The sequence below is a fragment of the Cannabis sativa genome, chromosome 8, assembly GCF_029168945.1.
Source record: "Cannabis sativa cultivar Pink pepper isolate KNU-18-1 chromosome 8, ASM2916894v1, whole genome shotgun sequence".
Taxonomy (NCBI): Eukaryota; Viridiplantae; Streptophyta; class Magnoliopsida; order Rosales; family Cannabaceae; genus Cannabis; species Cannabis sativa.
In genome coordinates this window covers 23,074,998-23,090,859 of record NC_083608.1, presented here as the reverse complement: position 1 = coordinate 23,090,859, position 15,862 = coordinate 23,074,998, and the positions used below count along the sequence as shown (strand labels likewise).

At 28.8% G+C, this 15,862-nt stretch overlaps 1 protein-coding gene across 2 annotated transcripts; it reads right to left on the bottom strand.

Annotated features, from left to right (window-relative positions):
• Positions 1 to 2,969: 2,969 nt before the first annotated feature.
• LOC115701301 (mitochondrial fission 1 protein A) lies at positions 2,970 to 5,772 on the bottom strand. Of its 2 annotated transcripts, none has more exons than XM_030629054.2 (5): positions 5,481 to 5,772; positions 4,691 to 4,829; positions 4,044 to 4,165; positions 3,368 to 3,431; positions 2,970 to 3,266 (listed from the first exon to the last, which is right to left on the bottom strand). In XM_030629054.2, the coding sequence occupies exons 1-5, from the start codon at positions 5,571 to 5,573 to the stop codon at positions 3,181 to 3,183; spliced, it is 504 nt and encodes a 167-aa protein (XP_030484914.1). In that variant the 5' UTR covers positions 5,574 to 5,772; the 3' UTR covers positions 2,970 to 3,180. The 2 variants fall into 2 exon arrangements, with proteins under 2 accessions (XP_030484914.1, XP_060958580.1); XM_061102597.1 differs by having other exon boundaries at positions 4,691 to 4,847; positions 5,481 to 5,732.
• Positions 5,773 to 15,862: the final 10,090 nt, after the last annotated feature.

Below are 15,862 nucleotides of genomic sequence, written 5' to 3'. Positions count from 1 at the left end.
AAGTCATGGTGTCTTGTCTTTTGACATGCAAAGTTCATATTGGTTTTGAGTGCTCTGTTTTTTTTTCTTCTTTTGGTTCTTTGGCAGTAGTACCATGGCACTAGACATGGCTGAAGCTTTAGCCATTAAAGAGGCGTTAAGTTGGATCAAGGATTATGAATGGCATAATGTTGAACTCGAGTCTGATTGTCTCTCAATTGTCCAAGTTATTCGAAGTAACATCACCATGGTTTCGCCTCTTGGGGGAGTGGTGATGGACTGTCGAAAGCTTCTATCTATCTTAAACAATAGGGGTGTTCATAAAGTATCCGATCCAATCCAATCCGCACGATCCAATCCAATCCAATCCGCAAAATGCGGATATCCGCACTTGTGCGGATTGGATTGGATTGAAAAATCTAAAATCCGCACTTGTGCGGATTGGATGTTGTTTGACCTCAAAAAGTAACCGATCCAATCCAATCCGCACTTAATTATATATATTTTTAAAAAATTATAATATGTAATATATATTAATTAAAAAAAGACACAAATTTCTAATTTCTTAATCTTTATTAGTAATATATTGAGTTGGTGTATTTTATTTATTTTGTAATAAAAAATACAAGAAAAATAATTCTTATTCACGTAGATACGTACAAATAAAAGTTTAAATATATATATATACTAGCTTATTTATTTTAATAATTATATACATATATATTTTAGTGTAAATCTAAAGATAAGTATATATATATATATTGATATACTAGCAAAAAATTACGTGCGAGGCACGTATACTAAATTTTATGCTATAATTTTTTTCTATGTTATTTGAAAGTTATATAATTAAAAATTAAAGAAAAAAATATTATTAGTTATTAGGTGAGATTATTATTATGTGTATAGGAAAATATCACAAATTAATTAATCTTATAATCTTAACTTTAATCAAATAAAGTTCTAGATATATGAACAATAAATAATCACGTAAAAATCAAAAATAATTATTTAAATAAAGAATTCAATATACACAGTTATATATATGAATCTCATTATTCAAAAATAATTATTCAATAATGAACAATAATTTGTCACGCTATATGTTTTTCAATAAAAAAATCCACCTCCTCATAGTCAAAAATAAATAATACATGTAATACAGATCTTTGTAATGGAGTACCTAACAGAAACAAAACTTTAGTTACCATAATCGGAAAAGGTTTAAGTGAACTAAATAATGACTAAGAAGATCGAAATTACAAAATGAAAATAACATGTCTATATGAGTATGATTTTTTTGCTATATGAGCATGATTCATCTAAGAGAAAATAGATAAACCTATAAACATATAAATATACTTAATATTAATTTTGACAAAGAAACAATTTAATTATAAACAATTCTAAATATCATCTTGACAATTTTAACCCACTAATTACTCATTAAATAACCATAATGTATACATCATGATAATTTTATTTTATTTGATATCAAATGATAGAGATTATTGAGGTTTTCAGCCATGGAAAACACACTATGATCAAAAAGTAATGCTCATTAATTGTATATTTCAAAGAAACTCTAATTTCCATGAATGTCCCTAATAAGATATAAACAATAAAGTTGTAAATTAAAAAAAAAAAAGTAGCAAAATTTCAGTTAATATAAGAAATAGAACAAATTGAAGATTTATACAATATTGGAATTTGAACTCTTAGAGGCCATTAGCGAAGAGGCAAAACTCGTTAGATCCCCTAGTAGAACACTACCTTAATGGTCTGAACACAAAAATTGTAGAAATCAAAATATGAATAAATTAGCATCATCAACAAAAGGAAAATTAAAGGGAAAAGACTTAATAATTACGTGACAAATAATTATTAATTGAATTAAAAAATTAAGATTATAAGATTAATTCAAATTATTATTCATATATTAATTCTAGAAAGAGTAAAATTAAGATTATAAGATTAATTGAATTAAACTTTTTGATATTAACAAAATTGTTGCTTTAATTTTTCATCACACTGAAAACATATTGTTTTAGCTCTATTAGACAATCATATTTTCCCTCGTAAAAAGTAATTTTTTTTTTATTATAATTGAAAGATGTGATGTTTGAGTAATTACATGTATCGTGTAATTAAAGATTTGATGTTGAGTCATTTTTTTATTTTTATTAATGATGTTTATTTATTTATTTATTTTTTTTTTTTTTTGATTTAATGAGATTTATTTTATTATATATAAATAAAAAGTGATCCATGAATTTTTCATAAACCATTTTATTTTTAATAATAAAACATTATATTTTTAATATAAATAAGAAGTCACCCATGAATTTCTCATAAACCAAGAATTCGGTTAGATAGGCACACTTTATATAGAATAGATATATATATTAGTTTAATTTATATATATAGAGATGGAAATAAATTATTATTGGAGATTAAGAAACAATAGTCTTTATTTAATTTTTTTTTATGAAATATTAATTAATTTATTATTTAAAAAATAACCGATCTAAAATAATTGATCCAATCCGCACTATTGCGGATTGGATTGGATTTAAACTCTTATGCGGATCGGATTGGATCCAAAATATGAAATCCGCACTTAGTGCGGATTGGATGTTGTTTGACCAAAAAAGTGCGGATTGGATCGGATGAACACCCCTATTAAACAATATTTTTTTTGTTTTTATTAAACGATTTACTAATATGACTCTGCACAATTTTGCTAGAGCGACATATTCTTTTTCAAGTCGAGTTTTTAGTGGGAGGGATAATTTAGCAAATTAATAAAATTCCAATTTGCATTCAAAAAAAAAAAAAATATAGTAATATTCAAATATAATTTTATGATATATTTTGAGTCAAAATTTAACCCAACATATACACGTCTCTTAGAAGTACTTTTGGCAAATAAATCATCTTTTTAAACCCCCAAAAAAAATTCTACCTTTTATCTAGAGCTAGGAAGAAACTTACAAGAAAATTTATAAAATTGTATTAACCAGAAAAAGTACAGTTATTGACATTATAATTGTTAAAGCTATGTAAGAAACATTCAGAAGGAAAAAAAAAATTATAATAATAAACAAAGTGAACTTATTTCAGATGCTGAGATTTTTAAACATAGCAGTTTTGGGAGTGAAATCTTGAAAGCACGTTGCCAGTTGCTACACACATTCGCAATTAATTCCTTCGGGCAAATGCCGCGGCAATACCACCGGCTATAAGTCCAACTGCAGTAGCAGTAATGCCTATTCCAATAACACCATCTGCAATTGAAAACAAAAACAAAAGTAAAGAAAAATGTTGGCGGCGATCACTTAATCAAACGTTATAGGCTTATAGAACCACATATTATACTGAAAATTACCCTTAGCAATTCGTTCTTCAACTGTCTTCTTAAGGGTCAGAGCCTGCCTCCAGTCGGGAGCAATCTACATGAGGGACAATAAAGCCTTAATTAAATGCCAAAAGAACTCCAAAAAACAAACTTCGGATATCAATTGTTATGTCATATTAACAAAAGGGGAATTTCATTTCTCGTAAGAAGGATGGTTAACAGAAGAGAAGTCAAGATGATAATCAATTACACGTCCATTACATAAGAACATTCCCTATTAAATCAACATTATTCTTGTAAGATACCTAGCCTATAGTGCAGAAATTAAATGAATGGACGGACAAAGTGTTCTTTCAGATATCAAAAATAGTCTTAGTATTATTTTCATCATTAATAGGTGAAAGATATTACAGTTTCTCTCAGCAGAATATGGATAAACAATTAGACGGAATAAACTAGAAAATGTGTACAAAAGTTCTATAACATAAAAACATTCCCTATGGCAAGTTGGTAACAACACTAGTGTTGTAATAGTAATAATAATTAACTCATTCAACTTCACTATTCTAACACCATAATCATATTAATAATAGAGCCATATATCATTGAATAAAACATGCATGAAGAAGAAAATATGATACCAATGCTATAAATAGTAGGTTTTAAGTTTTATGGTTATGATGGAACCCATGGGAAATAAACAAACCTCTAAGCATTGCTCCAGAAGCTGCCGACTTTTTGAATATTCACTGCTTCGGTAATATCCAACAGCCAGAAGGTATAGCTTCTCTCTCTGTTCCAAAGGTGAACTAGTATTTGTCAAAGAAGCTGCAGAAGTAAATTTATGTCAGAATTTTTCCACAACATAAACAGATATACAAGTGCAGGATGAACTCCTCCTACATTCCTCAAGATAATATAACAATGGAAATGTGGGAACCAGGCGCAAGCCAAAAAAAAAATAATAATATAGTATAGTTAACCACAACAGAATAGCAACTACATTGTGCAGAACATTTTCAAATTTTGGAGAATCAATAGAAACAGGTTAATAAAAGAGAAGAAGAGAAAAGGATATGTAGTCGAAATTGTTTGGCACAGAATAAGAAATGAATAAAACAATCCACAGAAACTTGCATTCAAAACCGTTGGTGTAAATTTTAAGAAATATATACCAAAATCCACAAAAGCATATGCAAAGTGAGAGCATGTTATTTGGAACATTAACATTTAAAGGAAAGACCCATGAAGCTATGGACAACAAGGAAAATCTTATCAAAACTAGAGCAGCCATGCAAAAATAGTGAATTCTTTGACTATATCAAATTTGTTGTTTAGAGAGAAATAAATTACCTTCAAGCATGGCTACCCCACGCTTCACGTCTTCTGGTTGCCTAGAGTGAACGAGTGCCCATGACAATCGCATAATGCTTTCATTCCTACGTTCATCTGACCCACCATCAGAAGCCTCTGCAACTTCTCTCTCACAGCCCTGATTTAGTTCAGTACACTGTTAGGTAAAAAAGAAAAAATGGAAGAACAGAACAACTAGATAGTTAAATATCTAAACGAATAAGCCTATGGTTGCATTTATCCAAGAAAGTTACATTATCGTCTTAAATATGAAACTGAAAACCAAAGACTTTTACACCAAAGAAATTATGTTATGCACTTACACGAAGTTAATACCAGTCAAAAGAGAAAAAGAGGTTTCTCCATGGATTGCTCTCAAAAAAATCTCACTCTAAAACACGCGAAACATTTCTCAATTTGCGAGACAAAAGAATTCCTTCCTATAGGCGATACAAATAAATCGAAACAACTGCTAATAATTTGAAATATTAGATATCTAGCCTAACAAAATCGTCAACTAAACTCCATAGTTAAATGATAAATGAAGAAATATAGCTACAGAAGAATACAGATTAAACAAGGGAATTTCTTCAGGAAAAAAAATGCAATAAAAGAAGGGAACAGAATAGAAAGTTAATTAGGGTCTTTAATCAAAAAAATTCTATCAGTAATCTTCTCATTTGGTTATGAATTTTTTCTCTTCACTTTCATTCTGCTCAGGGTAATACCGACAAACAAACAGAAATTAAGCGTGAATAGACAAAAGAGGCAAAGAGTACACTACACATACATGTATAACGTCACGATCGCACCAAGGAATCTGATCGCCGCCGCTGAAGAAGGAACCGACGGATTCGAAGAACTTTCCGATTTTGGCTTCCATTTGCGGAACGATTACTCTGATCAGAGGTCTGAAAGAGAGAAAACTGGGGTCCTAAGTTATATGACCTTCAATTCAAGAGAGATGCGCTATCACAATCTAACCCTTTTTCTTCTTTTCTATTTCTTTTACCCCAATTTGATTAATAGGCACAAGTACATACCAATCACTTCAAATCCTACCCTTTTTTTTTTCTTTTTTTAAATTGCACTAACTAACCATTTTTTTTTTATTTATTTATTTTTTTTTATTTTTATTTTGTAAGAAGGCATTAACTAGGCATGCACATTTCTTCCATTAGGATGGCCCATGCGAAAACCCATCCTAATGGAGTAGAAATTTTCCATCTAAATGGAAATGAGACTGAATGATAATTAATTTTTGTCTTTGAATATTAGACGGGACGGGGACAGAGATCACACTCTCCGCCTCAACGGGAACCCATTTAGCATTTTATTTTATATTTTTAATAATATTTTATCATTTGTAATTCATATTTGTATTTTTCTTAATATATTAGTATCATTTTTATGACTTTTAAGTTATATTTTGGATAAAAATAATTTATTGAATAATAATTAATGTGTAATATTTTAATTTTTATATAGTTTAATATTTTTATATATTTAAATTTATATTATAAACTTTATTTTTTATAAGGGGATTCCCCGCCTATCCCCGCCCCCATTAAGGGATTCCTCGTCCATCCCCAATAGGGAATAAGCAGGCATAGGAATTAAAATTCTTAACAGGGATGGGGAAGGGGGGAGCACTCCCCGCTAATTCTCTGCCCCGTGTGCATCTCAAGCACTAACCATTCTTAAAAATACACCTTATATCAAAACTTACACTCTAACTTAATTTATACCAAATGATGCTTATAATTTCCCAAAATACCCTTTTAATTAAAATTTCTCTCTCTTTTTGTCTTTCTCCTTTCCCGCGCTCTCTCTCCACATTATCATCTTCCCACCTATCTCTGAGAAGCCCAATAGCTAAATCACCCCATCGAAGCTTTCTCAATCGCCTTATCTCTTCCTTTCCCCCCCCCCTCTCTCTCTCTCTCTCTCTCTCTCTCTCTCTCTCTCTCTCTCTCTCTCTCTCTCTCTCTCTCTCTCTCTCTCTCTCTCTCTGAGAAGCCCAATAGGCTAAAATCACCCCACCACCATACTTTGTTTGAAACCCAGTCGAAACCCACCACCACGAAACCCAGTTGACACATCTGCGCACCACCACCGCTCCTCAAGTCGTTCTTAGTCAAACTGCCAACACAACTACCACCGAACTAAGTGAAAAGGTACCATTTAAAAAATAGATTTTTCATTGTTCTTGTGATTTTTCTAAAATTTGTGAAATTTTTGGTGATAATTTGAACTTTAAGATCTGTTTATGTGGTATGTGTATTTTTTACAGTGTTATCGATGAATTATCGATTAAAAATCACTTAGGTAGTTAATAGTTTTAGCTTAACTAATTTTTAAATTTTTTTATTGTTTTATCGATAGGAAATTGACATATTATTTATGGTTTGTCGATGGATTTGTTTGGGATTGTGTCTGTTAATTAATTTTTTAAATGTCTTGAGTTTGTCGATAGGATATCAACATTTTTTCTATGGTTTATCGATAATTTTACTTAGTTAAGTTTTGAGTTTGTCGACAGGATATCGATATTTTATCTATGGTTTATCGATAATTTACTTAGGTTTTAATTTTTTAAGTGTTGAGTTTGTCGATAGTATATTGATATTTTATCTATGGTTTATTTTTTCCAAAATTTTGAGTTTATCGATGGTTTATCTATGGTTTGTCGATTATTTTTTGATGGTGCGCTTATCGTGGTATTTTTTTTTTTATCTTTTTTTAGATGGCTCCACGACTTATAGTTGCAACATCAAACCATTGTACATGCCATGTGACTTATAGAGGTTGTTGGGTTTTGTGCCCTAAATAAAACCTATTTCAATATAATCAGATATAATTAATAAAGATTAGAAATAACATTTTATGTTGCATGGTTCACATGATTTATTTCATGATTATAAATTCTATTAAGTCTAGAACATATGTATTTGTTAATGATTATAGTGTTGTCAGCACAGTGGAATATAATCATGATTATATGTTCAAAAGTTTAATTCCCTGATTTGTCAGTTCACTGGATTTAGACTGGCATGATAATCAGCGATAGGTATACTTACACCTTGGATAAGTGTTATGTCCTTTCCAGGGCATTGGCAAAGTTTACTTGTATCGGATGTATGGAGTATATATTGGAAGGGACCGATATTGAACTTCGATTAGATTTGATAAATTTACCGTAATATCTATTCAATTCAATATCACCTAGTTGATCCTAGATCAAATGATCTTAATCCTGACATGATTAGGTTCGATCTCAAGAGTGTAATTCGTGTTCTTTGATTTGTTAGTTAAGCCTACTTTTTTGTTATGGTGACACGTACATTTTGCGAACATGGTAGTACAATTGAATGGGAGCGCTAATCATAGACATGGAATCTATAGCTTCTATAGGTATTTAGAAGTGAAACGATGATTTCCTTTGAGCTTGCTGAAAAAAGATAAATGATTGAGATCTCATTTTAGTGATTATTTTATTTGACTAAAATATCATTTATAGGTGGCAAGTGTTTTAAGGATAAAATACATTGAAAGGGTGTAACGGTAATTTTATTCCTATGCAATGTAGATCATTCATAGAGGATCATTGATTATTGGGATTATAACAATGGATAATTTATAGCATATCTATATCATAGAACATATAGAGCGTTCTATATGACTGAGAGTGCAATTCCAAGTTCTATGCGTGGATGCAACAAGGAATTAATAAGTCACTGAATTTACTTGGTAAATTCCGAGTCTGCTTATTGGAAGCTCGGTTATATAGGCCCATGGTCCCCATACTAGTTGAGACCATACTGCTTGTAAGACTTAGTTAATTGATTTTAATTAATCAATTATAATTTTAAAATTAGACCATGTCTTGTTTATGAATTTTCTCTAAGCAAGGGCAAAATTGTGAAGAAAAGAGATTTTAAGTTTTATTTATTAATTAAGAGACTTTATATGTCTAATTAGTAAATATATTAAATGACAATATTATTTAATAATTAATTTTTAGTTATTAAATAATTAGAATTGGCATTTAAGTGGTTAAATTGGGAAATTGGCGTTTTTGAGAAAATATGATGGAAAAATGACAAAATGGCAAAATTGCAAAGTGAAGCCCATTATCCATATCATGGCCGGCCACTATGCAAGGAATTTACCATTTATTTTTGTTGGGTTTTATGCCCTAAATAAAACTCTTTACAATCTGATTAGTTATCAACATAAGAAATTTGAAGTGATTGATGTTTGCATGAATTTTACATGCTAATGGTTTAATATGTTTAATATGTTTATTACATTCATACACACAAAATCAGTTAAATCCAGATCATATGTTTATTCACAATTACAGTATCGTCAACACAGTGGAATGTGATTGTGATCATATGAATCAAAAGTTTTGGTCACTGTTTCATCAGTGTTATTGGATTTACACTAATGTGATAATCAGCGATGATGTGTACTTACACTTGGAGTAAGTGTTATGTTCTTTCCAGGACATTAGTAAAGTATACTAGTTTCGAATGTATGGAGTATACATTGGACTGGACCGATATTGCAACTAAGTTAAGATATTACAAACTTACCGTTATACATATCTTTCCAAGTCAATATCAGTAGTTGATCTTAAGATTAAAAGAATCTAAATCCTGATATGCTTGGGCTCAACTCAGGAGTGCTATTCATGTTCTTTGATTTATTAGTTAAGCCTACTTTTGGGTCAGGGTGATACGTATATTTTGGGAACATGATAGTATGATTGAGTGGGAGTGCTGAACATAAATATGGAATCTATAGCTTCTACTGGTGTATAGAAGTTAACTGATGATTCCCTTCGAGCTTAGCAAATAGAAGTAAATGGATGAGCTCTTGTTTAACTGACTAATTATTAGATCACTAAACACCATTTACAGGTAGCTAAGTGTTTTAAGGGGCAAAATACATTGAGGGGTGAGAACGGTAAAGAAATCTCATCTCGATGTAAATCATCTATATAGAGGATCTTTAAATCACAATAAGATTATAACAATGGTTAAATGAGATAGTATATTGGTATCGTGAAACATACAATATGCTCTATATAAGTCTGAGAGTGCAATTCTAAGTTCTAAGAGTGGATTCAACGAAGAATTAATAAGTAGGAATTTACTTGGTAAATTTGGTTCACTTATTGGAAGCTCAGCATATAGATCCATGGTCCCCATTCTAGTTGAGAACATTCTGCTTGTAAGACTCATTAATTGATTCGTGATTGATCAATTATAATTCTAAAGTTAGACTGTGTCTAATTTTATGAATTTTCACTAAGCAAGGGTGAAATTGTAAGGAAAAGAGTTTTCTGGGTTTATTTATTTATTAATGGACTTTATATGTCTAATTAATAATTAAATTAAATGAAAATATTATTTAATAATCTATTTTAGTTAAATAATTAGTTTTGGCATTTAAAAGGTTAGAATTGGAAAATTGGCATTTTTGAGAAAATAGAGATAAAATTTGATAAAATTGCAAAATTAAGTAAGGCCCAATAACACCATATGGCCGGCCACTTAATGATGATTTTTCAAATTATTATTTTCATTATTTTAATGCCAAATAATTCTAAACCTAGACCTAGTAGTTGCCTATAAATAGAAAGTGATGGCTCAGTCAAATCACAAGTTTTCAACAAGCCTTTCTGACAGAAATTTCTCTCTTCAGAAAACTGAGCCTTCCTCACTCTCTACCTTGGCCGAAATCTCTCTCTCTCTTTTCCCTTCATCTTTTTCGACCCTAGTGAAAGAGTAAGTGCCCACACACAGCAAGCAGTAACTCAATCATAGATTGGAAGACTGTGAAGGATCAAAGCTTGAAGAAGAAGGAGATTCGGGCTCAGATCTTGATTATACTCTGCTACAGAAAGGAATCAAGGGTTAGAGATCTGAGTGGAAGGAGACATTTATTCCGCTGCATCAATGGAAGGTTTTCTTAACTTTATATGTGTTTATTTTATCGTTTTAGAAAGTTCATATTTAGGATGTTAATAAACATACTTGTGAGTAGATCTAAGATCCTGGTAAAATAATTCCCAACAACTGGCCTCAGAGCCATGGTAATTGATTTACTTACATGAAATTTGGACTTTAAAACGATTGTTTGTATGTTCTTTGGATGGTATCATGTTGTATTGAGTGTTATTTGATGATTGATTGATGTTTGTGAAATTTTCGTAAAAAATAATTGTGATTTCGTTTCTAGAATTATTTTTATTGGATAGTATGGAAAAAATTAAGCAAGTTAGCCTTTTACAGAACTCAATTTGGATTTTATTTGAATTAGTTATTATTTTTTGAAGATTTGACAAAATCGGAAATTTGTCTTGATATTTTCCTGCGATCGCAGAACTGTCCGTACAGTTTCGAATTTTTTCTTTTTTCTTCAATTTTTCATACTTTTTCATGGAATTAACTTCCAATTTTTGTATGGTTTTGTATATATACTATTAATATTCCTAATTCAATTCTAATTATCATTTTGAATTAATTTAATTTTTTTTAATTTAATTCAAGATATTAGTGTAATTTGAATTTGAATAGAATTAGTATTTATCTTTTTGCTTAAAAATCTATCTTATTTTTAAATTTGATTATATTTTTTTTTTAAATTTAAGGTCAGATTTTATAAGATATTTATAATATCTTTTAAGATATTTATAATATCTTTTAAGATATTTTAAAAATATCTTATCTTTTAAGATTTTTTAATTAAATCTTTTTAGATATTTTGACCATATTTAAATTTAAAATAAGATATTTATAATCATGTAATTTTAAATAGATATAAGATATTTTGCTAACTTTTAAATTTTGTTATTTTATTTATTTGAATTAAATTTAAAAATCTGAAAAGATATTTCATTTATCTTTTCTAATTTTTATTTAATTTTTATTTTTAAAATAACATTTAATTTTTAAAAGTAGTTAGAAAATTTTGAAATGATATTTAGGTTGGTTGAAACCTAATTTTTCAAAAAGTAGGTTTAATTTTAAATATTTTTTTTAAAATTTCGAATTTTTTTTTTATTTCCGAAATTAAATTTTTTTTAATTTTATTTTATTTTTTCGAAAATTAAATTTTTTTTTAATTATTTATTTTTCGAAATTATTTATTTAAAATTAAATAAATCCTACTTCCAACTATCCAAACTTCACAGCCTTGTTGCAGGAGTATGTGTTTTTAGCTTGTGTGTAAGTTTTAAAAACCTATTATTACTTGATTGCAAATAGCCATGGTTACTTTTTGCCAGATCTAATAATCTGATGGCTCCCTTGGTCAAGTTAATAATTTGTAACAGGTAAATTTTACAATCTTCTTTGATCTGTGTATGACCTAGCAACATGATAGGATCCATCCAAAGTGTGCCTGTGTGAGCCTATATGTTTATTTTATTATATAGATGCATATAGGTTGTTGCTAAATAAAATGTCACACCATGATAGATTTTATTTAGGTCCATTTAGTTATTGGACCTATTCAATTAATAACAGTTATTTATTTTAAGGTTAAATTCCTCTCTTTTGGGCCTTGTGTGAGAGTTGGGAGCCATAGAAGTGGGTACGACATACTGAACCCAGCACCCCCTCACATGAACTACCCCAATTGTGAAGGCTCATTTGCCTGATTTGAATAACTGTACTAGGTTAATTATATTAGTTTGACCTAATAAAAATTGAATTAGCAACATAATTAACTTTTAAAATATATGAAAATTTATTTTCATTTTAATATTTTAAAGTTAATTTTAAGAAAAACACTTTTAGTTTTAGATATTACTTCTAGACAAACTATTTGTATTTTTCTTGTATTTAATTAAATATAGAATTTTAACTAACGAAGATTCTTTCTGGAGCTTATTTAATTAAATATTCCTATTTAAGTTATAAATTAGTTGTATCAACTGATTTTTCTTATCTAACTTAAATTTGAATATTTGATTTAAATTTTAAATCAAGTTGAGGAATCTTAGGCATTAGTTATTAAAGATTCTTAAGATATTTTTTAAGTTAATATCTTTTCAAATATTAACTTGAAATGGAATATCTTAGATATTTTTTTTTTTGGTTAATATCTTTTCAAATATTAACTTTAAAAAGATATCTTCAAATTAAGTGGTTACAACTTAATTTGTGATATTTAATTAAATCTAGATTTGAAATTATTTAAGTTTTAGATTTTTTCTATATAACTTAAATTAGATATTTTTCAAATTTTGAAAAGATACTTAGTCAAATAAGATATTTTCTAGATAGTAATTTCTAGACTACTTATTATTTCTAATATTTAAATAGGAAAATAATATACTTTGTGAAATTAATTATTTAAATAATTAATTTTGGTACAATTTTATTAAGTATATTTTTCCTAGTATTAAATAGAAATTAATAATTAAGCCTTCTCTACACTTAATTATTATTTCTTGAATTTAATACATTTAATTAAGTTGAAAAATCTAAATATCTAAGTTGATTTTCATCATGATACTTAAATATTTATTGATTTTTCATGACACTTAATTAAATAGAAAATTATTTTTAGGTTGAAATTTAATTTTTCAACTTAAATTTAAATAATTTTCAAAATATATATTTTTCTTTATTTTATTAATCAATTTCGAAAATTGCATTTTATTTATGCAATATTTTCGATTTTTTTTTTGAAAAATAGATTGAGTTGTAAATTAATTATTTATTTTAATTAATTCTTGGACCAACTCAAATCAATGATTTTTTCATTTAATTGATCAATTTAAAATAAATGAATTTAAAAAATATATATATTATTAGAAATTGAATTAACTAGTCAAAAGAAAATCTAGATAGATGATATTTTTGCTTGAAGTATTTCTTTTCTATTTTTTATTATTTTCGAAAATTGTATTTTTATATACTTTAAATTTTCGAACCCAATAAATATATTCTCAAAGGAAATTTTTAAGTTGCTAATTATTTATTTAATTCAACTTAAATTAATTTCCTTAATATTTATATTTAAGATTATTACTAAGATGGAAATAATTAATTTTATTTCAATCACCATCTAAGTATAATTTTATAAATATTATATTAAATTCTTATTTTTGAATTTTAATTCTTAAATTTTGAATTTAATGAGATTTATTTATTAGAATAATAAAAAAAATACATTTTAAACAATGAGCTTTATTATTATTAAGATATTCGATCTCCATTGTGGGTTTTACACCGCGTTTGTTTTAGTGAGTAATCCTCCCTAATGGAGGAACGTTCATTAGCAATTTCGCACTGTTTAATCTCGCATGATAAGTGGTTTGTAAGTGTTTTATATGGTATAGATCACCCTAATGGTGGCGACCATATTTGACTTGCAAATTGCGAAACAATGGTAGAAGCTCATGAGATAGAATAGCCTTGACTCTCGCCTAAACGGGACAACGCTGGATTCTGATCTTGATCGAATAAAAGGTTGCTAGAATGTTTAACATTTTAGATGAGCTGACAACTCTATTCAATGGATGGTAGCTTTGACTCTCGCCTAAACGGGACACTGATATCAGTTTGTTGAAAACCTTGGAAATTATTTAGGATTGAATTTTTTAAGTATTTTCTCATATCATTCCTACTTGCTATGTGCTTATAATTTCTGAATTGATTTTGTGTGTTAAACCATTATTAATTTCTATTTGTTGATTTCTATTATTTTGTAGTATCCTGTTTTGTCAAAATGAATCCCATGTTATCACTGTTGACTGAAAACAAGCTGAATGGATCTAACTTTAATAAATGGAATGAGAACATTAATATTGCTCTCATAGGAGAAAGTGCCTTGTTTGTTTTAACTGAGCCGTCACACGAAGTGCACAGGGATAATGCATCCAAAGCTGTGAAAGAAAAGTATGAGCGTTGGCAGAAGGCAAATGACAAAGCTCTATACTTTATGCTTTCTAGCATGGTTGACACCCTCAAAACTCGGTTTTCTAAAACTGAGAAGGCTGCTGAAGTAATGACGAAGTTAAATGAGCTATTCGGTAAGGCATCACTTCAGTCACGCTTTGACGCGACTAAGAAGTACATTAATGCACGGATGGAACCTCATCAAAACGTGCGTGATCATGTTCTCCTCATGTCCAGTTATTTCCAAGAAGCCCAGGATCATGGTCTTTGAAATGGGCGATGCTACTCGAAGTTAGTCTTATCTTGAATAGCATCGACTCAAACATTTCTACCATACACATCAAATTATGTCATGAATAAGAAGGAAATTGACTTTCATGAATTAGTCAATGACCTTCAAACTTATGAAAATTTGATTGGAGGACCCAAGAAGAAAGGGAGTAAACCTCACAATCCTGGGAATGGTAATGGGACGATAAAACCTGAAGCAAATGTTGCCTCTGCTTCAAAGCCCAAATCGAAGAAGAAGTGGAAGAACACCTAGAAGCGAACAAAAGCCATGAAAAAGGCTGCTCCTTCTGGTGATGCTACACTTAATGGAAAGTGTTTCCACTGCAATGAAAAAGGTCATTGGAAATCCCAGTGTCCTAAACTTCTTGCAAAGAAACAAGGTATTTCCATTAATAAACTTTAAAAGTTTTAGTGAATTATTATCCAATTGGATTTATGATTCTGGACTAAACTTTGTTTATTTGTTTTCTTCTTCTTATAGGCCAAGCTACTTGAACTCAATTGAGTTGGATCAGAAAGCTGGACCAAGGGTGAAATCGTCCAGATGAAGATGAAGCTCTTCAATTTTTGAATTAATTGTTTTAGTTTAAAAACAATTTGGATTTCAAATTTTAGTTAGGGATATTTATCCCTGTTTTTCTCATATTGTTGCAATACATTTTTTTTATTAATAAAGTTTCTTTTTTTCGAAATCAATATTGCAATTTATGAGATTGAGCTTCATTTAATTTTATCTTCATCAATTATTACCACACTATATTTGTATGTTTGTATGTGTAAGTGTTTTTATTATTGATGCAAATTCTATAATATTTTCAACTCTTCATAGAGTTATATCATATAAACACTAGAAATTATTTCTATGTTTATCAATAATTGTTAATTCTCATACAATTATTAAGAATTTGTTTAATAAAAGGATCTTATGATCTGATAGGGGTGGAGAAAAGTTAAGAAA

Excerpts from the sequence above, each read along its gene's own strand:
- LOC115701301 (XM_061102597.1), bottom strand. The coding sequence starts at position 5,573 with ATGGAAGCCAAAATCGGAAAGTTCTTCGAATCCGTCGGTTCCTTCTTC. Across the intron at positions 4,166-4,690 it reads TGGGGTAGCCATGCTTGAAG|CTTCTTTGACAAATACTAGT; the intron begins GTAATTTATTTC and ends TTACTTCTGCAG. Across the intron at positions 3,432-4,043 it reads TTCTGGAGCAATGCTTAGAG|ATTGCTCCCGACTGGAGGCA; the intron begins GTTTGTTTATTT and ends TCCCTCATGTAG.